The sequence below is a fragment of the Hemiscyllium ocellatum genome, chromosome 7 (assembly GCF_020745735.1).
Source record: "Hemiscyllium ocellatum isolate sHemOce1 chromosome 7, sHemOce1.pat.X.cur, whole genome shotgun sequence".
Taxonomy (NCBI): domain Eukaryota; kingdom Metazoa; phylum Chordata; class Chondrichthyes; order Orectolobiformes; family Hemiscylliidae; genus Hemiscyllium; species Hemiscyllium ocellatum.
In genome coordinates, this window is record NC_083407.1 from 63818887 (window position 1) to 63844473 (window position 25587).

General features: G+C 39.5%; 1 protein-coding gene across 1 annotated transcript; it reads right to left on the bottom strand.

The window, feature by feature from the left end:
• Window positions 1-198: 198 nt before the first annotated feature.
• On the bottom strand, window positions 199-23074 carry bbs5 (Bardet-Biedl syndrome 5). The gene is made up of 12 exons (XM_060827918.1): window positions 22940-23074; window positions 22302-22384; window positions 17946-18011; window positions 13449-13498; window positions 11346-11473; window positions 10805-10940; window positions 10578-10673; window positions 6091-6153; window positions 5779-5913; window positions 3141-3224; window positions 2375-2398; window positions 199-2275 (listed from the first exon to the last, which is right to left on the bottom strand). Exons 1-12 carry the CDS (start codon window positions 22999-23001, stop codon window positions 2174-2176), a joined length of 1029 nt encoding a protein of 342 aa, XP_060683901.1. The 5' UTR covers window positions 23002-23074; the 3' UTR covers window positions 199-2173.
• Window positions 23075-25587: the final 2513 nt, after the last annotated feature.

Below are 25587 nucleotides of genomic sequence, written 5' to 3' on the forward strand. Positions count from 1 at the left end.
TCCCTGTTATTGCCGCAGCCACAGGGACCCTGTCCCTGTTATTGCCGCAGCCACAGGGACCCTGTCCCTGTTATTGCCGCAGCCACAGGGACCCTGTCCCTGTTATTGCCGCAGCCACAGGGACCCTGTCCCTGTTATTGCCGCAGCCACAGGGACCCTGTCCCTGTTATTGCCGCAGCCACAGGGACCCTGTCCCTGTTATTGCCGCAGCCACAGGGACCCTGTCCCTGTTATTGCCGCAGCCACAAGGACCCTCTTCCTGCTATTGCCGCTGCCACAGGGACCCTCTTCCTGTTATTGCCGCAGCCACGGGAACCCTGTTCCTGCTATTACTGCAGCCACGGGAGCCCTGTTCCTGATACTGCCACTGCCACAAGGACCCTCTTCCTGCTATTGCCACTGTTACAGGAACCCTGATCAGTTATGTGAACAAATCAGTTATCTGAGAAAAATACTCCTCGCCAATCTCGTTCAGATAATTGAGGGTCTTCTTACTTTTTGTTGGGTTTTGCGAGTCTGTTTTCACCTCAGGAAATATCTAAGGCCTTATGGTCTTGGTCGCGTTGGTGGTTTTCGGAGGTTGTCAGTTCTCAGGTCCGCTGAGTGTGGTCAGTCATCGCTGATTACCCTGGCTCAGAACAGGCCTTTGTCGGTGGGTTTTGGATTGCCTTGGGATATCTCTTCTTGAGATAGCTGTGTTGATAGTTCTCCATAATATCATAATACACAGGAGCAGAAATTAGGCCATTCAGCCCATCAAGTCTGCTCCACCATTCAATCATGGCTGATAAGTTTCTTAACTCTATTCTCCTGCTTTCTGCGCATAACCCGTGATTCCCTTGACAAGCAAGAACTTACCTATCGCTTAAATACATTCAATAACCTGTCCTCCACAGCTTTCTGTGGCAATGAATTTACTACTCTCTGGCTGAACAAGTTTGTTCTTATCTCTGGAGCATCGGAGGCTGAAGGGTGACCTTATAGACGTTTACAAAATTATGAGGGGCATGGATAGGATAAATAGACAAAGTCTTTGACCTGGGATCGGGGAGTCCAGAACTAGAGGGCATAGGTTTAGGGTGAGAGGGGAAAGATATAAAAGAGACCTAAGGGGCAACATTTTCATGCAGAGGGTGGTACGTGTATGGAATGAGCTGCTAGAGGATATGATGGAGGCTGGTACAATTACAACATTTAAGAGGCATTTGAATGGGTATATGAATAGGAAGGGTTTGGACGGTTGTGGGTCTGGTGCTGGCAGGTTGGACTAGATTGGGTTGGGATATCTGGTCAGCATGACAGGTTGGACTGAAGGGTCTGTTTCCATGCTGTACATGTCTGTGGCTATGACTCTGATCTAAAAGGTCATCCTTTCACTCCGAGGCTGACCCCTCAACTCATAGTCTCTCCTACCAATGGTAACATTTTCCCAACATCGACTCTGTGAAAGCCATTCAGTATTCTGTAAGTTTCAGTTAGATACCCACTCCACCCACCCCCCACCCTTCTTAATTCCATTGGGTATAGACCCAGAGTCCTCAAATGTTCCTCATATGTTAAGCTTTTCATTCCTGGGACCATTCTCACGAACCTCCTCTGAACATACTCCAGGGCCAGTACATCTTTCCTGAGATATGGGGCCCAAAACTGCACACAGTACTCCAAATGTGGTCTGAGAGCCTTTTAAAGCCTCAGAAATACATCCCGACTTTTATATTCAAGTCCTCTCAAAATAAATGCCACACTGCATTTGCCTTCCTAATTACTGATTCAACATTTTCCTTGAGAGAATCCTGGACTAGAACTCCCAAGTCTCTTTGCACTTCAAACTTCTGCATTTTCTGCCCCTTTAGAAAACAGTCCATGCTTCTAATCTTCCTACCAAAGTGCATGGCTTTACACTTTCTCATATTGTACTCCATCTGCCACTGTTTTGCCTATTTTCCTAAGCTGTCTGAATCTTTCTGCAGCCTTCTCAGTATTACCTGTCCCTCTAGCTTTCTTTGTATAATCTGCAAACTTAGCCAGAATGCCCTCAGTTCCTTCGTCTAGATCCTTTATATATAGTGAAAAAAATTGTTTGGTTTTATTTTTCAACAGCAATGATTACTGGAAGTTGTATCTCATAGTCACTGTGTGATAACTTAAAACAACACAAAAGTAAACTTGAAGTTCAACCCATCACTTCCCAAAGTCCTTGAAGAGTGAAGCCGTCTTTCAATTTTTCAATTGCAATCCCCAGTTCCTCTGAATAAACTGGCTCACGGTCCTGTTGCTAAAAAAAATAATAAATTTAGTTTCACAAAATGTAACAAGAGCTATAGCGAAATATGTATTCAGAATATACAACTGGCTGATTAGAAGTTAGGTATACCTTATTAGTATCTGCGAAGTAAGCCTGGAAAAGAAAATCAAAAATAAATTCACACCAGAAAGGTTTATTATAATGAAATGAAAAATAATCTGCAATTATGATGTTTTATTCTGAAAAAAATGTGTTAAACAACAACTCTTGCTTTGATTTGCTCTGTACAGGTGCTGCAAGATCTGCTGAGTACCTCTATTTTAAGCCTTCTTGCAGGATGACACAGAATATTTTCACAAAGGAAAAGCAACGTAAAAAAACTCAATAGAATATTGCACATTTCAAATTAAAGTAAACCTATTTTAGATTTTTTGCTGAAATTGGTATTTCTGTACACGAGTGGCCGAACTACCTGTTACTTATATATTTAAAATACTGATTATGAAACAAATTCAGGCAATAAATTAGTAAAGATCACACATCTGTACGCACATGGAACATCCATTATTTTAAATGTGAAATGAAGGAAATCATTATGACAGATAATAAATATTTATTGTTTTGTCAGCCTGCATTGACTTGTTTGCAAAAGTGATTTTAATACAGATATCATATCACACTTTTTATGGGATTACAAACTGAAATACGCTTTACTGTAGCAAAAGAGATTTTTTAATCAATACTATCTAGTATAATCTCCATTTAATACTTGTCCTTTCAATGAAATAGATTCTTTTTCCAAAAATACAAATTTTAAATTGAATAAAATAACTTTTCACAAACTTTCTGGACTTTTTCACTTATCGATTGCATTCCTTTTTCAATTAACACTTACCACAAAAGCATCAGTCTGTTCTTCTGGTTCAATTTCAACATCATCTTGAACTTGCTCAACAGTCAGGTCCTCAAGTGGCTGAGGCTGTAACAAAACCGTTGATACAACACATTCAGATCCATGACTGCACCTGTACTACTTAGCCCTCGAGGAGCAAGTAGTACAGGTACAACCGAGCATTAATAAATCCAACAGAGCATTAATAAAATTAACAATGAGCAGTCACTATGGCAAACACAGCTATGCATTTTATATTATTGAGAGTTTACCAAGTATCAGATGAATTCATCTTAAACTATTTGTTATAATCTGTGCACGGAATGGTCAACAATATGAGACTTGGCATCTGTATTGCATGGTTCTAGTTTGTGCTCAGTAGTGTGCTGATTTTAGGTGTTTCGAATCACCCTTAGATCCCTAATTCTAGACAGTGGACTTACTAAGGGAATGTGAAATGTTGAAGGCAGTGGACAGGTGTAATAGGATAAAAGAATCTCTGTATTTAATTAAATACAAAAAAACAAGAAAGTAAAAGTAAATGCAACAAACAGTGAAATAACACTATGAATTATCCAGAGGACAGTCGTTAAATGCACATTAAACACAAATGTAACGCTGTTTGAATCCAAAACAATAATTTTAATCACAGAAACTTTAATCAGGCTTCCCAACACCGTTATCACCCATCTTCCCCTCCACACTACTTAGGTCAAAAACTTTGGGGTCTCAGGAGTTTAAGCTCACCACAGGGGGAAAGAGCAATTTTGAAGTACTGTTGATTGTTGAGGTTCTTGCTGATGGTTCTCTCGGTTTGGAACAGGCCCGTGACTGGAAGCTCTTGTTTGGATAGTGCTTGGTTGGCTTCCCAAACTCTCGGATGCCCTTTGTTGCAACACTGCCCTTGGTTTGGCTCCTTGCTTCAGCTTGTCTGTTCAGCCTCTGTGGTTTTATAAACTGCCTGTTGGGGCTGCAAGCCTGTGGGGAAGCGGTTTCTGCAGAAGCATGTTGTTGAAAAAAGCTCTTCGCCCAGGTACGATGAGGGCTAGCAGTTATACAGGATGTAGGGACAATTTATGCAGATGCTGGAATCTGTACTGAAAACAACAAATGCTGGTAGAATGCTGTGATCTCCAGCATTTGCTGTTTTCTAACAGTTATACAAACCATGTGGCCTGTTATCTCCTCTCAAATCTGTAATGCCATTGTGTTTCTGGTGTCCCCTTTGAGATCAATTGGCTTCTTGACGTGAGGTGGAAGTGCCGGTATTGGACTGGGTTGGATTTGGTCAAAAATCACATGACACCAAGCTACAGTCCATTGGGTTTATTTGAAAACACTAGCTTCCTGATAGTTAAGAGTATGTGTGATTGTATTTTGATTGACGTTGAATATCCAGTATCTCTGAGGCTCCATACTGTCTGCACTAGGTAACCCAAAGTTTCGGTCCAGTTGTTAGGTTTGGGTTGATTCCACTTTTAGAATGGAGGTATAAATTGGAATTCCAGGCAGAACAATAGTCCCAGACCAAAATCATTCTGGCTGTGTGTGAGTTTATTGCAGCCTGAGCTCAGGATTTTGCCCAGTGCTTTTAGATATTAGAAAAGTTCAGGGCGTTGTGCAGTATCTTAGATGAGAATTTTTGCTCAATCCTACAATACCTCTACTGCATATTGGGTGTCAGCTCCCTGCTTTACAATGAACTTAGATCCTACAAGAGGTCAGTTGCAGACCACAACATAATGCACTTGTGCTTACAGTCTGAACACTTAATTAGTGTTCTACTAATTTACATGTTTTTATAAATTAGATTTGAGCCATAAAATGATTGATGTGCTGACAGAGTATTCCAAAAACTGAAGCATTTTTTAGAACAGACACTGGATGGCTGCTTCTCTGCTCAGCTGTCAGAAGCTGTTTTACAGATTTCCATTTAGATGTTTGGCATTTATTACCCTGTACCATATCACTGATGTGAGAAAAAGTGAAAAGGAAACCTATTGGAACTTAACTGTTAGTTTCTGAAATTGCAAAACAACTGTTCTGTGTGTCTATTTCTCCAGGAACTGGTTACTATGCCATGTTTTCAAAGAAACAATGGGTATCTTTCTGGGAGTTCCTAGAAATGGCCATGGGTTTGCAAACAGCTTTGCAATTAGCACCGTGATCATGAAATTCATCTCAATGCAACAGCTCAGTTAGATATTTCTTCTTAAAAATAATCACGACTTATTAAATCTAAATGATAACATTATAAAGTTATAATGGGAAAGTCGATGGCCTAGTGGTATTAACACTAGATTATTAATCCAGTGACCCAAGTAATGTTCTGGGGACTGAGGTTCGAATCCAGCCAGTCCAGATAGTGGAATTTGAATTCAATAAAAAGCCTGAATTAAGAGTCTGATGATGACCATGAATCCATTGTCGATTGTCAGGGAAACTCACTGCTGTCCTTAGGGAAAGGAAATCTGCCATTCTTACCTGGTCTGGCCTACATGTGACTCCAGACCGACAGCAGTGTGGTTGGAACTTAACTGCCTTCCAGGCAATTAGGGATGAGCAATAAATGTTGGCCTAGCCAGTAACACGCTCAATATAATAAAACATAAATTGTAATTAGTGAATAACAAATAATCACCTTTTCCTCCATTTCATATTGAACTCCAAAGATTGGGCAGGCAGAGTAAACTTTATGCAAGGAATTTATCTCCTTTACTGCTTCTTGAAGTTTTTCCACAGGATCAATTTTAAAACCAAGAACATATCCTCCACTCTAAATATAAAGGACATCACATTAACAATTCTGGTTTGCCTACATAACTATCAAAGCATAATTTCCTTGAAATCTATAGTCAAAAATAAAATTACATTCACATGGGTGGAATTGTATTAGCAGGACAGTATATATTGTAAAACTACAATGGGAAAATAAATGTTTTAAAAGGTTTACCTGCTGTGAACTTTCAATCACAAGTGCAAGCCCAAATTTTGAGTCCCTGATTTTTATTGATCGCTGGAATGAAAGAAAATCAACTTTATGTTATGTATACTTCAGAAGATAGAATCAAATAAGAACTCTGCACACTTTGAACATATAGACTAATATCCCATTGATTATCCAAACGAACAGTGTTATAAATAATATTTAAGATATGGAATACTCTGTAACTAATATAAAAAACAACACGTCTTGACATTTTTGTAGCATTGTCATAATTATTAGCTATTTCCATTGATATCAAGTTAAAAATGTATAAAATCATGAGGGGCATGGATAGAGTAAATCCCTGAAGTGAGGAATCCAAAACTAAAGAGCATAGGTTTAAGGTGAGAGGGGAAAGATTTAAAAGGAACCTAATGGGCAACTCTTTAATGCAGAGGGTGGTGCATGTATGGACTGTGCTGCTAGAGGAAGTGGTGGAGGCTGGTACAATTACAACATTTAAAAGGCATCTAGGTGGGTATATGAATAGGAAGGGTTACATAGATGTTGGCCAAATGCTGGCAAATGGGATTAGACTTATTGAAGATATCTGGCTGGCATGGACAAGTTGGACTAAAGGGTCTGTTTTCATGCCGTACAACTCTATGATGTCAGGTATAGACAAGATAGATCAAACAAAATCTTTAGAAGAGTATAAAGGCAGTAGGAGTATACTTAAGAGTGAAATTGGGAGGTCAAAAAGGGTAAAAAGTGAGGTCTGCAGATGCTGGAGATCAGAGCTGAAAATGTGTTGCTGGTTAAAGCACAGCAGGTTAGGCAGCATCCAAGGAACAGGAAATTCGATGTTTCGGGCCAGAGCCCTTCATCATTCATTCCTGATGAAGGGCTCTGGCCCGAAATGTCGAATTTCCTGTTCCTTGGATGCTGCCTAACCTGCTGTGCTTTAACCAGCAACACATTTTCAGGTCAAAAAGGGGACATGTGATAGCTTTGGCAAATGAGAAGAGTTCGCGAACTGAATCAATTTTTCTCATTGTTCGGATAGCACAAGAATGCTTGGACGGCTGTTCACAGCGCATGCGCCAAAGACAAACTGAATGAGATCACGTGGGGCCCGCAAGCTTTTGCATTCAACAAGTGTTTAGCAAACCAGAACAATGAAATCACATGGTCGCACACAGGCTTCATTCGCACTTTGAAGCAAAATTTTATGAACAGTCCTGTTCGTAAACCAATTTGTACATGAATGGGGTCATTCGTATGTCAAGGCGCTACTGTACATTAAAGTCAAAAGAGTAACTAGGGAGAGAGTAGGGCCCCTCAAAGATCAGCAAGCAGCCTTTGTATGGAACCACAGGAGATGGGGGAGATAGCAAACGAGTATTTTGCATCAGAGTTTAGTGTGGAAAAGGACATGGAAGTTATAGAATGTAGGGAAATCGAGGATGATATCTTGGAGGAAATGCATAAAAGTAGATAAATCCCCAGGACCTGATCGGGTGTACCCTGGAACTCTGTGGGAAGCTAGGAAAATGATTGCTAGGCTCCTTGCTGAGATATTTGTATCATCGATAGTCACAGGTGAGGTGCCGGAAGACTGGAGGTTGACTGGAGGGTGCCACTATTTAAGAAAGGTGCTAAGGACAAGCCAGGGAACTATAGATGTCAGTGGTGGGCAAGTTGTTGGAGGGAGTCCTGAGGGACAGGATGTACATGTATTTGGAAAGGCAAGGACTGATTAGGGATAGTCAATATGGCTTTGTGCGTGGGAAATCATGTCCCACAAACTTGATTGAGTTTTTTGAAGTAGCAAAGAGGATTGATGAGGGCAGAGTGGTGGAAATGATCGATATGGACTTCAGTCGGGCATTCGACAAGGTTCCCCATGGGAGACTGGTTAGCAAGGTTCGCGCTCATGGAGTACAGGGAGAACTAGCCAGTTGGATACAGAACAGGCTCAAAGGTAGAGGACAGAGGGTGGCGGTGGAGGGTTGTTTTTCAGACTGGAGGCCTGTGACCAGTGGAGCATGCGAGGATCAGTGCTGAGTCTTACTTTTCTTAATTTATATAAATGATTAGGATGTGAGTATAAGAGCTAAAGTTAGTAAGTTTGCAGATGACACCAAAATTGGAGGTGTAGTGGACATCAAAGAAGGTTAGTTGAAAAATGTGAAGGGCTTATGCTTGAAACGTTGATTCTCTTGCTCCTCGGATGCTGCCTGGCCTGCTGTGCTTTTCCAGCACCACATTTTTCAACTCTGGTACTCCAGCATCTGCAGTCCTCACTTTCTCCTAGCAAAGAAGGTTACCTCAGATTACAATGGCATCTTGATCTATTGGGCCAATGGGCTGAGGAGTGCCAGATGGATTTTAATTTAGATAAATGTGAGGTGCTGCATTTTGGGAAAGCAAATTTTAGCAGGACTTATACACTTAATGGTAAGGTCCTAGGGAGTGTTGCTGAACAAAGAAACCTTGGATTGCAGGTTCATAGCTCCTTGAAAGTAGAGTCGCAGGTAGATAGGATAGTGAAGGCGGCGTTTGGCATGCTTTCCTTTATTGGTCGGAGTATTGAGTACAGGAGTTGGGAGGTCATATTGCAGCTGTATAGGACATTGGTTAGGCCACTTTTGGAATACTGCATTGCAAATCTGGTCTCCTTCCTATTGGAAAGATATTGTGAAACTTGAAAGGGTTCAGAAAAGATTTACAAGGATGTTGCCAGGGTTGGAGGATTTGAGTTACAGGGAGAGGTTGACTAGGCTGGGGCTGTTTTCCCTGGAGTGTTGGAGGTTGAGAGTAACCTTATAGTGGTTTATAAAATCATGAGGGGCCTGGATAGGATAAATAAGACTCTTCCCTGGGGTGGGGGGAGTCCAGAACTAGAGGGCATAAGTTTAGGGTGAGAGGGGAAAGATATAAAAGACCTGAGGGGCAACCTTTTCACGCTGAGGGAGGTATGTGTATGGAATGAGCTGCCAGAGAAATGTTGGAAGCTTGTACAATTGCAACATTTAAAAGGCATCTGGATGGAATTATGAATTGGAAGGGTTTGGAGGGTATGGGCCGGGTGCTGGCAGATGGGACTAGATTGAGTTGGGATATCTGGTTGGCATGGATGAGTTGGACCAAAGGGTCTGTTTCTGTCCTGTACATTTCTATGACTCTATGACTCTATATAGAACACATTGATAACTGTAGAACAAACCAAATTGGATCAATAACTGTATATAAATCCTCCAATAAGTAACTGAAGCAGTATATGCTGTTTTCATGATTCAGATTCATTGATCAAGATTTCATGGAATCATTTTCACAGCAATGGAAAGAAGCCCTTCAGTCCATCGAGTTTGCATTGGTCATCAAGCACCTATCTTATCAAAGTACTGTTTTCTAACACTTGGCTGAAGCCTTCTACAGTCTGCCTCTTCAAGTGATCATCTACATACTACTTAAAATATCCTGATGGTTCCTTCCCCATCACTCTTTTAAGTAGTGAGTTCCAGAACTTCTTAGTAAAGATTACTTCTCTAAAGCCCCAGTAAACATCCTTTATATTCAATCTATGCTCCTAATTATTGATCCCTCTTCTAAGAGGAACAAAATTCTCTATCAACTGTATTTGCCCCTCAAAACTTTGTACACCTGAAACAGATCCCCTCTTAGCCTTCTATGCTCTAAGGAAACAAACTCAGCCTATCTGGTTTCTCTTCGTAGAGAAAATGCTTCAGCCCAGAAAACATCTCCTCTGTATGTTCTCTACAGCAAACACATCCTTCCTATTGTGTGGGAACCTATGGGATTCTATACACTGTGGGATTGGGTAATTAGGTTAAAAGGAAATAAAGAAACAGTGCCAGATATAATCAATAAATATATTCCATTGAGGAAGAAAGATTATCAGATGCATGTTTTGACTAAGGGTGGCATCAAATTAAAAGAAAAAGCACATAATGTTGCCAAGATTATTGACAGGCCAGAAGATTGGAAACACTTTAGAACAATAAAGGATAACAAAAGAAAACATGGAGAAATCAGATTATGAGAGAAATATAGCAAATAATATAAAAACAGAAAAGAAAAGCTTGAGTTTATTAACAGGAAAAGAATATATAAAGGAAACACTGATCTCGGAGAGGTGGGGAGCAATGAATTAAGTATTTTGAATAAGAGCAAAATATTTTGGATCTGGGGTCAGGTAAGGGTGGCAGATTTTCTTCCCTAATGGACACTTGTATGATTTTTATGACTATTGACTCTCATTGTCACTAGCTAGATGTTTAATTCCAGTATTTGTTTCTTTCAGTTCAAACGTCCCCACCTGTCATGGTGGGATTTGAAACCAATTCTTCAGAACTTTAGCTTGTTTTCTGGATTACTAGTCCAGAGATATTATCACTGTGCCACTACCTCCCCATACATTTATTTATTTATAAGACATTTTGAGAAAGCTTCGAATGCATGCAATTACTGGAAAGGAAACCAAAACTTACAATTTGTAAATAAGGAATGCTAACATTAAAACTATCATTCATATTGGCATGCCATACTATTCGAACATTTGTGATGAAAAAGGTTCCCAAATTGCCCTGTAGAGAATGAAAAACAAATAGGATTATAATTCAGGCAACAGAGAACCAAAAGCAAAAGGTGCAGGTATAAACTAACTAAACCCAAAGTAGGCACTCTTAACAAAGTTATAAGAAATAATATTCAGTACCTGATCACTTGATAGATTCCAGACACCATTAATTTTATCATACACCTGTTCCTGTGGCAGAAGTCGTAACTGCTTGTTTAGAATGAGAGCTCCTCTTAATTTAAGATCTCTATAAATTTTTGATGTTTCATATGCCCTACAAAAAATTGAAATTGTTGAAAATTCTTAAAAAGAATTTTTTTAACTGAAGTCAACATTGCTTTTTTTCATTCATAAGAACTCTCCCAATGTAAACACACTCCTATTTGCCAAGAACTATAATTCTCTCTCAACGTTTGTAACTAATTAGTAAGGCTTTCAGAAACAATTATCATTAAACCCCTTCACAGAACAAATCAAAACCCACATGTAACTAGTTCAATATCCAATCTCTATAATAATATTTGTATAAATAACATCGCTCATATTCTAATATTCATAGATAAACAATATAATAAAACACAAGAAAGTGAAAAACTTAATTTAAACCAGATTCAGAAGTTATGTATTGATACATTCTGTTCAACTCCATTAAAATTTCATAACTGTACTGCAATACTACCTATGTACTGCAATGACTGTGGTGAATAGCCGAGGGCTTCCTGGAACCACACTGGTAAAGATGAACTCAAATCGTGTGTTGTTACATTTTGTCAGAATGAAGAGAGCTTCGGTTTGGCCCCTAAGTTTCTGTAAAGTTAAATTTTAAAAGTTAGCATACTTAAAAATATTTCTGATAGCTTAGTAAGCAATTGCATCGCCTTTTGTGGTACTGTGTCATCAAGGCCTAGAATGTCTGAAACCAACACCAAGACCTGTGATAAGTTAACCAATTACTGGATGAAGCAGGAATTTCATTGTAGTCAAGCCTCACATATCCTTACTTGGTATTTACACATTATTACTTTATAAAGTCAAGAACCAGTTATCAGCATGAGTAGCCACTATATATTTTTCATTTCTCAGGCACAGGTCATTGAGGCCAAATGTGAGGTCTACACCACTATTCTAGCTGAGAAGATTTCATACAGTACCATACTAAACAAAGTCAAACTATTTTCTAAACCTGGCATGATTAAATCGTTAATCATAAATTATTGTGCAAAATAAACATGTACAGCATTTATTTAAAAATATGTTCCATTCTGACTAATACATTTAATTTATCAAGTCAAATAAATAGATCAAATGACCAATAACAATTATGCATGCTTTTTGTGAGCCACTTTAGAGTTACTTTTCAGCGCAGGTGCTGAAAGCTTCAAGAATGAGTAAATTATTAAATGAGTCCAAATCTGAACTTAGCTCAATATGAAGAGGAACTCTGAACAAATTATAGTCTAATCAATTTCGTGAATTGAAACCCTAGAAATGATCTCTAAATGAACTGAAGACAAAGAGATCTCCAGCAATCTTTCACTACTCAGGGAATGTCAAGAATCTAACTTTCTATTTGTTCATGGAATGTGGACATTGCCAGCATTTATTGCTCATCCGTGATTTGTCTGTTGAAGGTTGGAGTGAGTTGCCTTTGTGAAGTGTTGCAGAACTCGAACCAGCAAATGAACAGCAATATAGTCCCATATCAGGCTGCTGTGTGGCTTGAAGGGAAACTTGGACTTATTTACATGATACCCCTTGGTACCATTATCTGCAGGTTTGGGAGTCAATTTCTATACCTCTGCTGTTGACAGCCCTCATTTTTTGTGAACCCTTGGCAGGAATCTTTCCTATGTGATGGGGCTGTTCTCTTTTAAAAATCATCCCTAAACCTATCCATCCTGCTAAGTCTATGTCAACCTTTAAAAGCTTTCTTTAAATGATTTTTTTTAACATAAGCTTACAGTCAGTTATTGCCTGATGAAAAAAAATAGTACAATGGCATGTTGGACCTAATAGTTTCAATCCATATTTTTGTAACTGGGCATTGCTCAAGCAATTCCTTTCAAACTCTGTGGAATTGGATTGGATGAATCCCTTCCTAAAATTTAGAATCCGGAACTTCAGATATTTTTAATGAAATCAAACATCAAGTACAGGAAGTCCACAGTACTGAAATTGTCAAAAGTTCTTGCGTTAAGGAATAAAAACAGCCAGATCTCAAAACAATCAGCAGGTCAGACACTATCTGTGGAGAGAAAGAGTTAATGTTTCAGGTTGATGATTCTTCATTGGGAGTATTTGACCTGAACTATTAGTTTGGTTTCTCTCCACAGACACTGACTGATCTTTTGAGCATTTCCAACATTTTGTGTTGCTATTTTAGGGTTCCAACATCTGCAATAGTTTGCTTTTGTAACTGGCAAGCAAGGTGACACTTCACCATGAACCTCTTTACCTTGATTTTGAGTTTTAGCCACCTGGCAGAAGACATATGGGTTTGCAACTTAATCAGGCAAAATCAAAAGAAGACCAAGGGTCCTAGAAAGCCAGATCAATAACGCAGATCATGAATTGTTGAATGGAAGAAATGAGGATGAGAGATGTAACAGATTGGGACTCATGATTGGTTTGGACACATAGAAACACCTCTAATACAGTGACATCACAAAATATCTTAAACATGGCTGGTGTTCCACTCCAGAGATATGTAAAAGAGATTATATTTTTTCTTTTATGCAACTTAAACTTCACTTGTTTAAAGAAGCAAATTTTTAAACTTTACCGAATTGGCAGTTCGGGTTGTAATGTTTATAATGGAGTTGTAGCCAACAGCTAAAAAAAAGGACAAAATTAGTAATTTAGATATTGTATATAAGAATTTACGAAACTGGCTCAGTATGATGAATAACAGATGGCTGACATTGACAGCTTTAACACATTTTAAAATCATAATTCTATTCCCAACAAGTAACAAATGTAGTCAAACCAAGCCAAGGACTTTTAATAATAGTTTGAGTCTTTCTAGCATAAACTTTCCATTTGATTCCTCCAAGAACAAACCTAAACTCTCCACATCTTGTAATTATCAAGTTCAACACATCAGAGACTCAAATATTCTATTTGTTCTTGATTTTCCTGAAAGTTAGAGAAGATTCTAGGTTAATATAAAATAATATTTTTCAGGTTACAGCTCAACAAATAAATCCAGAGGGTAAAAAAAGCATATCTAAGCAAATTATCTACTGAAGAAGACTGTTCACACTCCCCAAATAATAGCTGCCTGGCCTAATAATAACAGCAATCATCTGGACTTATTCTGACTAAGTTTAAGATTTTTGTGTTTGTTCAACACTGGTTTTTATAAAGTGATATGTCCATTTCACAGAAACAAATGTTTTTTTTCTCAGAACAATTGTCATATTGGGTTACAAGGGTGAAATATTGATCTATATAAATTAAGATATTAGAATAATGATTTGAAGCTCTTATATCATTTTTCTCCACCAAATTGGATTAATAGAAACATAAGAACAGAAGTATGTCTTAGCTGTTTGAATCTGTTCTGCTATTCAATTAAATCATAATTAACTATACCATAAAGCAATTTTCCTACATTCTTCTTCATATCTTGTAATATTTTCCAAAACACACAAATCTATTGATCAGTTTTGAAATTACAACTATCCAGCATACAGCTTTTTGAGAGGATTTGTACAAGTCATTTATTGTTGCCTAAAAAAAAATGCTTCTTGTTAGGAATGTATCTATTCTATTAAATTCTAAACCAAAGAACAGTTTCCGATTATCATTTTAAAAACCTTCATGATTTCACCCTCAATATTCTAAACTTCAAATAATGCCTTTTATTTTCAATTCAAATTTATCCTTATTTTTTATTCATATTAAGTATGTCAGCAGTTATTAGTTCATTTTAATGGGATCTATATTCCCACTAAAATGGGCTCTTGTCAATCGACATTTTAAATACTTCCTATTACTGTTCCATTTCCTTGTTCATCAATACTTTTAAAGTTTTATTTTCCCTACTTTTGATCTTATCCCAATAAAGTCAGCTTTTTTCAGTTTATTATTTTGGGCTTTGTTTTATTTATGCACAGTTTATTCTTTATCTTTAAGTTTTTATCTTATTTTATTTTATATTTATCATTCATCCTTTTAGTTCACAGGAGATTTGGTCTGTTCATGGAATTTGTTTCTAGACATGAAAGGCTAACAAAAAAAATTGAACAAAAGTCTGAACCAAAACTCCTTCCTAAAGTAGCAGCTCAGTATTGTGAAAAATTACTATTGTGAACTCATAAACCATACATAAAATCAGAAATCCAGGACTGTGAAAATGGGATATTAAACTGTAAAAATGAGCTATTAAACTGGTGGCTTGACTTTAAAATGATCTGCCTTGCAATTAGGATACACAATTTGTTTGATGTTATGCAACCTTCATCTTTTAATCTTCATTGCATTACAGAATTTTAGATGTCATCTCACCATATTCTTTCCGGATTTAGTTATTAGTAATTCTGATTCCTTCCTACTATTATTCCTTGTATTCATTCAAATTTCTTCAATATTATAAAGTCTGTTCTATTCCATATGTTTCTGATTTCATTTTTGAAACTTTTGCAATTGCAGTTGTAGTAGATATGTTCACTGAGCTGGGAATTTAGATTGCAGATGTTTTGTTCCCTTTCTAGGCAACATCCTCAGTACTGTGAAGCCTCCTGTGAAGCGCTGCTGGACTGTCAGTTGGAATTTACGCAGTTTCATTCCCGCTGCTTCCGGTTGCCAGTTCCAGTTGGTCGTTGCACTGGTTGGTATACTGGGCCTAGGTCAATTTGTTTATTGATGGAGTCCATGGATGAGTCCCATGTTTCTAGGAATTTTCTGGCTGTCCTGTGTTTGACTTGTCCTATTATTGTTGTGTTGTCCTAGTCGAATTTGTGGTCCTTATCGTTTGTGTGTATAGACACTATGGATAGTTAGTTGAGGCGTTCAGTGGCTAGTTGGTGTGCATGAATGTGGATTGCTAGTTATGTGTCTGTTTGCCCTATATAGTGTTTCATGCAGTCTTTGCATCACCATGTTTGTCCTGCACCTGATGGGTATAGGGTCTTCTTTCTGGTGAGTTGTTGTTTGAGAACGGTTGTTGGTTTGTGAGCTGTTATAAATCCGAGCAACTGGAGGAGTCTGGCTTTCATGTCTGAGACGTTTTTATATTAGATAGAGTGATTAGTGTGTTGTGTCGTGACATGTCCTCGTCACGTTGTAAGACAAATGTGCAGACAGCGAGTGACCCATATTCATGAATATCAATTAGCTACTAAACGCCATGACCAGCTATCCATAGTATCTATACACACAGACAACAAAATCCATAAATTCGACTGGGACAACATAAAAATAATAAGACAAGCCAAACAGAGGACAACCAGAGAATTTCTAGCAGCATGATACTCATGGCACTTCCCAGCTTCTAATCTGTGTAGTAACAACTTCTGGTCCAGTTCTGTTTCCAGTCAAAGGTAAAACTCAAGATATTGATAGTGGTGGATTCACTGATCACAATGCCATCGAAAATCATGAGGCAATGATTGGATTCTTTCTCACTATAGATAATCAGTGCATGAGACTTGAGTGGCACGATTATCATTTGTCACTTAACAATCCAAGCCTGAATATTGTCCAGGTCTTGCTACCTTTAAATTGATTATCTGAGGCATCATGAGTGGTGATGAACCTTCTGCAATTATGAGTGAACATTATGATGGCAGGAAGATCATTGCTGAAGTAACTCAAGATGTTTGGGCCTAGAACACTACCTTGAGGAACTCCTGCATAGATATCCTGTGATTGACCTCCAGTAACAATATTTTGACATTTATAGATTTTCTTAAAATGTTTTTGAGAAATGGAAACAATAAGAAATTTTGTTTTGGTTATGTTATCGAATGATACTCTGAAATAAGTTAAAATGTAAGAAGGCAGCAATGCAGACAGTAAAAAATTTTAATGAAGAGTGTTGCAATCAATTCATAATTCATACCACGAGTAAATATTTATTTCCTGATGAAAAACTTACTTACTTACAGAATAAACAGCAAAATCTTGTTCTACCACATGGGAAAACTGCATATTTTATTACAGTGAAATAGTATGACCTTTTGATGAAGTACAAACAGGACAATGGGATTGGTGTAACTCAATTAAGCATTCACTGTTCAAGAATATCCTCATAGGAGAATTAAAAAATGAGAAAATGAAAGACTTTAAAAACATGTCGGTTTGCTCACTGAGCTGGAAGGTTCATTTACAGACATTTCGTCACCCTACTAGGTAACATCTTCAGTGAGCCTCTGGCGAAGCACTGCAGATGATTCCTGCTTTCTATTTATATGTTTAGGTTTTTTTGGGTTGGTGATGTCATTTCCTGTTATTTTTCTCAGGGAGTGGTAGATGGGGTCTAACTCGGTGTTTGTTGATAAGAGTTATGGTTGGAATGGCATGCTTCCAGGAATTGTATGGATACTGGTGAGATAGGGTCATGTTGTTTTGTGGCTATTTGATGTTCATGTATTCTGGTGGCTAGTTGTCTGCCTGTTTGTCCAAATGTAGTGTTTGTTACAGTTCTTGCATGGTATTTTGTTGCATTAGTTATGGGTCTTCAACTGGGACAACATATCCATCCTAGGACAAGCCAAACAGAGACACGCACAAGAATTCCTAGAAGCATGGCATTCCAACTGTAACTCTTATCAACAAACACCGAGTTAGACCCCATCTACCACTCCCTGAGAAAAATAACAAGAAATGACATCACCACAGGAAATGACACCAGCAACCCAAAGAAACCCAAACATATAAATAGAAATCAGGGATCATCTGAAGTGCTTCACCCGGAGGCCCATTGAAGATGTTTATCTTGTAGGGTGACGAAACATCTCAAAATGAACCTTCCAGCTGAGCAAGCAAAACCTACATCCAGAATCTCAACCTGAGCTACAAATCTTCTCAAAACTTGCTAAGACTTTAAAAACAAATTTTAACTGAATAATCATATTTCTTTGCATTTTAAATTATTGCAAGTCATGCAACTATTTCTACTACTTAAATGCTTCACCAGTGTTTGAAAACTTACATTATTTGAGAAGTCACATAGAGAAATCTTTGTATCCTTTGGAACAGAGATGGGTTAATCCAGACTAATTCCACATCAAACACCATTTTTAATACTTAAATCCATTACTACAGCTTTACTTACATAAATTCACACGTGGAAGAGCCAGTGAGTGCCAGATAATTCGCAAATTGGTCACAAGCAATCTACCTTGAAAATCAATAGCAATTATAAAAACAAACTTGGTTAAAAGAATGTTAAAATGCTAATAAAATGATCACAATAATTGCATCATGGGACTTCAAATGTAGGATTATCAGTTATTTTGTCAAAAACGATGAGTTACTCCCATTAATACATTCAGCAGCTAATGTCTAAAGATAGCTGAATTGACAGAAGATAGTAATTTAATAAAATTTGTATCTGCTATCATAGTCAGTTGCCTTTGTAACAGCTCTGGTCTTCCCTGAGGAATAATATGAACTAAATTCTAGAAGGTGGAACTCCTCTAAAGAAGAATGTTTGAATTTGTGCAGCAACTTTGATATTTTCAGGTTATGCTAATATACTTCACAGCCAATGAATTACTTTAAATATTTCTTAAAACAAATCCAGCAACCAATTTGCACATGAATAGCAATGAGATGGCTGAACAGTTAATATTTCAATTGACATCAACAACTTATATGTAAGTCTTAGAGTCATAGAGATGTATAGCATAGAAACAGACCCTTCCATTCAACTCGTCCATGCCAACCAGATATTCTAAATTAATCTAGTCTCATTTGCCAGCATTTGGCCGATATCCCTCAACCCTCCCTATGACCTCCCTATGGATATCCCATCCAGATGCCTTTTAAATGTTGTAATTATACTAGCCTCCACTACTTCCTCTGGCAGCTTGTTCCATACACAATTTAAGCTTCATATAGGAGCAAGTGTCATTGTCCTATCCGATCAAGTACCATAGCTGATAAATCAGACATAAAAGATCTGCTCTTACAACTCTTGCAACATTACTTCTATCCTTAGATCTCCTATACCATACATACATAATCCACGGTGACATCAATTGAAAACACGATGCTTTTTTCCACATGTATAAGGACAGGATCCAACTCTGCCTCAAACCCACCTTTCTCTTAAGCCCTCCATTGTCTCTAAATGATGAGATTGTTTATCTGACATTCAGTAATGAATGAAGAAAACATTTTCCAATTAAGTAAAGACTGAGATAGCAGTGTCTGTCATCAATTCACTCCTTCTCTTTGGCAGCTGTGTGAAGCTGAACCAGCTGTTTGTAAACTGGGTGTTATACTTGATCAGGATGAGTCTTCAACCACATAGCTCATCACTAAAATTGCAGATTTCCACCATTTTATTGTTTTTGAGAAGACGGTGAAGAGCTGCTTTCTTGAACTGCTGCAGTTCACATTTATGTAGGTACCCCCATAGTGCTGTAAGTGAAATGGTTCCAGGATTTTAATCCATTGGCAGTCCAAAATTGATTATTCTTTCCTATTCATCTTTTGAGGTGATGGTGACCAGCTGGGATGTTTGCTGAGTTCTAGTGGTACATGGTTGACTGTAAGGCTAATCTATACAAAAGATGCTACTGAAAATCGAACAGAGCACTGCACATATTTGAGGTTTTGGGCACATTTCTGGCTCAGGATTTTTTTTCCATCTGATATAAGTTTGTTTTTGAGAATGGCCTCACCATTTCTTATTTGAATGCACAATGTAGATCAATTCTGGCTGAAAGTCTCCCAAAACTCAAAGTCAATATCAAAGCTTATAAGTGAATTCTTTAGAGTATTCTTGCAGCATTTTCTTTCACTGGAATGGCAGTGTAACCCACACTCAATCTCTCCATAGAAGATTCACATTGTTAAGTGAGAATAAGGTATTTTGGTTTAGGTTAGCTTAGATTAGACTCCAACCAACCCAACCACCCCTTGGCTCAACACTTTAACTCGCCCTCCCACTCTACCAAGGACATGCAGGTCCTTGGACTCCTCCATCGCCAGACCATAACAACACGACAGTTGGAGGAAGAGCGCCTCATCTTCCGCCTGGGAACCCTCCAACCACAAGGGATGAACTCAGATTTCTCCAGTTTCCTCATTTCCCCTCCCCCCCCACCTTGTCTCAGTCGAATCCCTCGAACTCAGCACCGCCTTCCTAACCTGCAATCTTCTTCCTGACCTCTCCGCTCCCACTCCACTCTGGCCTATCACCCTCACCTTGACCTCCTTCCACCTATCACATCTCCATCGCCCCTCCCCCAAGTCCCTCCTCCTTACCTTTTATCTTAGCCTGCTGGACACACTTTCCTCATTCCTGATGAAGGGCTGATGCCCGAAACATCGAATTTCCTGCTCCTTGGATGCTGCCTGACCTGCTGCGCTTTTCCAGCAACACATTTTCAGCTTAGATTAGACTCCCTACAGTACGGAAACAGGCCCTTCGGCCCAACCAGCCCACACCGACCCTCCAAAGAGTAACCTACCCAGACCCATTCCCCCCTGAATGATGTGCCTAATACTATGGGCAATTTAGCATGGCCAATTCACCTGACCTGCACATCTTTGGACTGTGGGAGGAAACCTGAGCACCCGGAGGAAGCCCACGCAAACACGAGGAGAAGGTGCAAACTCCACATAGACTGACAGTCACCCGAGGCTAGAATCGAATCTGGGATCCTGGTGCTGTGAGGCAGCAGTACTAATCACTGAGTCACCGTGGCAATTCTTGAGCAGCTCAATTCAGATGTGACTGTTTCAATATGGTATGAATATTGCCAGCTCAAGGGAGCACCTCAGTGTCTCGTATTTTGCCCTGCCATCCGATCTCCAGAAGCTGCCAAAGGCTACTCAAGTGAAAGTAATTGAGCTTTTCAGCATGACACTGGTACACAGTGCAGGTGTCTCATCCATACTACAGAGTGAGCAGGTCTAATGCTTCCAGTCTCCCAGATTTTGACACCGGTTTTGATACTGAATAGAAGGGCCTCAACATCAGCAGAATCAGTCCCAAAACTTGCTCAAAAATAATACTCAATGTTTGGGTGCTAAGATCACAAAAGCTCTAGGAATGGTGTGCTTGACAGTACATCTCAAATCTGATGTAAATGAGGTAATTGTTTGCTGATCAAAGCAAATCTACAGGACTTGAGTTAGGAAAGGCTTATGATTGCAACTGGGACCAACTAAATAAAATCTACTTTCAGCTAGTCTTTATTCAATAAGATCTGCCGTTTCAACCAAAGCAAAAATGGCAAAGATATCTTTGACATATATATATAACCCCTTGATTTCATAAATCTACCAGACCTACTGAGTTTTTCCAGCAAGTTTTGTTTTTGTTTTTGATTTCCAGCATCCATAGTTCTTTTGGTGTTTTCCCCCTTGAATTTGTGTGTGATTAAAAATTAATTTAACAAGGAAAATGCTAAGATATCTGTCTAGACATTGAATGAGAAATATGTTTTAGAGTCTAAATGAAAGCACATTTTCCATTTCCCACTAAGTTATATTTAGGCTAATTTTGTGGTAAGTGGGGCAATTTTGCATTGTCATTTTTGCATATTATACAGTGATGTAGACAAGACAGTAGAAAAATGCGACTGTACAACACATTGGTTAGGCTACTGTTGGAATATTGTGAGCAATTCTGGTCTCCTTTCCTATCGGAAAGATGTTGTGAAACTTGAAAGGGTTCAGAAAAGATTTACAAGGATATTGCCAGGATTGGAGAATTTGAGCTATAGGGAGAGGCTGAACAGGCTGGGGCTGTTTTCCCTGGATCATCGGAGGCAGAGGGGTGACCTTATTGAGGTTTACAATATTATGAGGGGCATAGATAGGGTAAATAGGCAGTCTTTTCCCTTGGGTCGGGGAGTCCAGAACTAGAGGGCATAGGTTTAAGGTGAGAGGGAAAAGATATAAAAGAGACCTACGGAACAACTTTTTCAAACAGAGGGTGGTATGTGTATGGAATGAGCTGCCAGAGGAAGTGGTGGAGACTAGTACAATTGCAACATTTAAGAAGCATCTAGATAGGTATATGAATAGGAAGGGTTTGGAGGGATATGGGCCGGGTGCTGGCAGGTGGGACTAGATTGGGTTGGGATATCTGGTTGGTATGGACGGGTTGGACCGAAGGGTCTGCTTCCATGCTGTACACCTCTATGACTTGTCAACAGAAAGCATTAAAGCTCTTTTGAAAATCTTGTTTTAATGATATTTCAAAAGCTTATTCTCTTAACCAAGGAAATATTTTTATATTTATGACAATTCACAAGTACAGGACGAAAATCCCAAATAGATAGGATAACTGATTTTTTTTGCTTCAATAGCTAGCAGGAAATAGTCCTGTGGTCCAAAAGGTTTCCTTCTCCTGATTTGTAACTTCTATGATTTTAAAGTCAATATCTACTACTAACAACATAATTATGTTAATTTATATAATGTAATTCAACGCAGAATTAGTTTCTACCTTTATCCCCGTTATTTCCTTTAGTATCTTCGATGGAGTCCAAGCAGTCAATTAGGACCTCTCCAGGTCTCATTTTCATTTGTCTGAAAAGAAAACCCAAATATCACCACACAAGATCTGTGCAATTCACCCAATCTACAGACACGCTGCCGTTCCAAGATGACAGTCCTGAGTTATCGCAACTGGCAAGGAATAAACAATTAGGTTCTTTGGTAAATTTATCGAGGTTAAACTTTCATCTGCCACCTTTCTCCAGTGATAACGCCAGAGTTGTTGTTCCTCAGCATTCATTGTTGCCATTGTCTGAAACACACATTAAAAAATAAATTGCTGGGAGAAATTCTGCAAATCTGGCAGCACCTGTGCAAAGAGGACAGTGTTAAAGTTTCCTCTTCAGAACTTGGTCACTGGACTGCTGAGTTTCGGTTAGATTAGGCAGACCTCCCCGATTTTATTGTGGGTGGCCGCACTTGACACGACTTTCTGATAAGGGGGTACAGCAGCACCTGCGGCTGCAGTAATGTTAGTTGAATCGACATTTAATAGAGCGACGTGGGTTAGAGCCATGAACCAAGCCGGACTCCATTTTAAATCTCACTTTCAGACAAGTCAACACCAAGAACATTAAAGGTACTCACTGAGGCGAAATGTCAAACCTAACATCCCGATCCTCCCAAAGCGCATCCAGAACGGGCACCATTGCTTCAGCTACCCGGGGCCCAGCTCGGGTCAGTCAGACAAGTACTGCCTCAAATCTCACCCAGTCCGGCTCAGTCTCCTCGGCAACCGTACAACAGCGTCATCTCCGGCAGCAGCACTGGGTTACAGCGCCGCCACTGACCGGAGTTAGGACTGCAGCGTAGTGCAGCCACTAACCGGAGGCGGGACTGCTGCATAGCGCCGCCACTGACTGGAGGCGGGACTGCAGCATAGCGCCCCCACTGACTGGAGGCGGGACTGCAGCGTAGCGCAGCCACTAACCGGAGGCGGGACTGCAGCATAGCGCCCTCACTGACTGGAGGCGGGACTGCAGCGTAGCGCAGCCACTGATTGGTGGCGGGACTGCATCATAGCGCAGCCACTAACCGGAGGCGAGATTGCAGCGTAGTGCAGCCCCTGATCGGAGCTGGGAACTGCGGTGTAGCGCCGCCCCTGACCGGAGACGGGACTGCAACGTAGCGCTGTCACAGACCAGAGCGGGACTGCAGTACAGCCATATGTCCTCCACAACTACCTGATGAAGGAGCAGTGCTCTGAAAGCTGGTGCTTCCAATTAAACCTGTTGGACTATAACCTGGTGTTGTGTGATTTTTAGCATTGTCTCTACTATATATAATTTACTGGATCCATCTGCCACACTTTCTCCTTACTCCTTTTCTTCCCTCCTGCCACATCAATAAGGTTCCCCTTGTTCACCTACCATCCCATCGGATCCACATCCAGAAGGTCAACAGGTGCCATTTCCACCACCTCCTGTGAGATGCCACCATCAGACATATATATCCCTCCCCTCCCTTCTCCAACCTCCTGAGGGAACATTCTCTCCTGGATACCCTGGTCCACTCTTCCTTCACTCCCAATACCCCTGCCAAAGCCCCACGCTATTACCCCCAGCAACAGCTGAAGGTGTAATGCCTGCTCATTTACCTTCTTCCTCCTCAGCATCCAAGGGTTCAAGCATACCTTTCAGGTGAAGCAGCTCTTTACCTGCACTTCTCACAGTCTAGTCTACTACATTCACTGCTCACAATGTGGTCTCTTCCACACTGGGGAAATGAAGCCTAGACTGGGTGACAGCATCGGCAGAATACCTACGTTCTGTCTGCAAAAAAAGACTATTAACTGCTTTTACATCTTTCTAATCATGTGAAATTTTCAGTTTGATTCCAAACACAGAATTGTTAAATAAAACAATTTTGAAATTAAAAGCCATGAAAATCTTTTGACAGTGTATCTTCTGGCTTGTATTGTATCGTAGGAGTTTTTTTTACTCCCATTCGTATGTCCAGTAATAACTCTGCAATAATTTGCTTATTCAAATAATAATTAGTGGTTCAGTAGCAGAACTACAACATGGAAAACAATCAGAAGTGATCTATCAAATTAGAAGTGAAGTTTTAAAATGCCATGAATAGCTCAAGATTGTAGTCACACGCTGGGGGGAGCAGCGTATATATTGTAAAATGTTTGACACAATGGGTTGAGTATCATAAGTATCTGTCATCGGTCATCTTTTTCTTGGCACTTCTAAAAAAATCTACAGGATGAGTATTTGGCAAAGGCAGAATTGGGATGAGAGGTGGCAAATGGAGTTCAATGCAGATAAATGTGAGGTGATTCACTTTGGGAAGAATAAAGGAAGGCAGAATACTGGTTCAGTGGAAAGATTCTTGGTAGTTTGGATGTGCAGAGTTTACGTACATTGATCCCTGAAAGTTGCCACCCAGGTTGACAGTGCTGTTAAGAAGGCTTATGGTGTGTTAGGTTTTATTGGTAGAGGGATTGCATTCCAGAGCCATACTGTCATGCTGCAATTATACAAAATGCTAGTGTCACTGCAATTGGAATATTGTGTACAGTTGGTTGCCCTATTACAGGAAGGATGTGGAGGCATTGGAAAAGGTATTTACCAGGATATTGCCTGGTCTGGAGGGAAGGTCTTACGAGGAAAGGCTGAGAGACTTGGATCTATTCTCATTGGAAAGAAGGCAGCTAAGAGGGGATTTAATAGTGATATACAAGATGATCAGAGGAGTTTTTAACATTAAATTCCCTGATAGGGTAGACAGTGAAAGACTTTTTCCTAGGATGATGACGTCAGCCTGTATGAGGGGGTATAGCTGCAGATTGAGACGTGATAGATTTAAGACAGATGTCAGAGGCAGGTTCTTTACTCGGAGAGTGGTAAGGGCGTGGAATGTCCTACCCGCCAATGTAGTTAACTCAGCTGCATTAGGGAGATTTAAACAATCCTTGGATAATCAAATGAATGATGACGGGATAGTGTAGGGGGATGAGCTTTGATTAGTTCACAGGTCAGCACAACATCAAGGGCCAAAGGGCCTGTTCTATGCTGTATTGGTCTATATTCTAACCTCATGGAAAAGTTCAGGGTGCTCTCAGAATTGTTTAATTTGTAACATATCACAGAATATAAATGTAATTTTGGCTATAATTTTCTTAGAGATATCTTCAGTGCTTTCTTCCCTAAGCCTCTGAGTTAACTCAATTGATGATTTGGGTTCTGATGAGAGGTTACTTACCTGAAACATTAGCGATAATTTTC

Bases quoted from the DNA above. Each gene is read 5' to 3' on its own strand.
- bbs5 (XM_060827918.1), bottom strand. From the start codon at position 23,001: ATGGTGCCCGTTCTGGATGCGCTTTGGGAGGATCGGGATGTTAGGTTT. The intron at 13,499-17,945 runs GTAAGTAAAGCT...CCTTTTTTTTAG, and splicing joins TCTTCCACGTGTGAATTTAT to CTGTTGGCTACAACTCCATT. The intron at 10,674-10,804 runs GTACTGAATATT...CATTCTCTACAG, and splicing joins GGAATCTATCAAGTGATCAG to GGCAATTTGGGAACCTTTTT.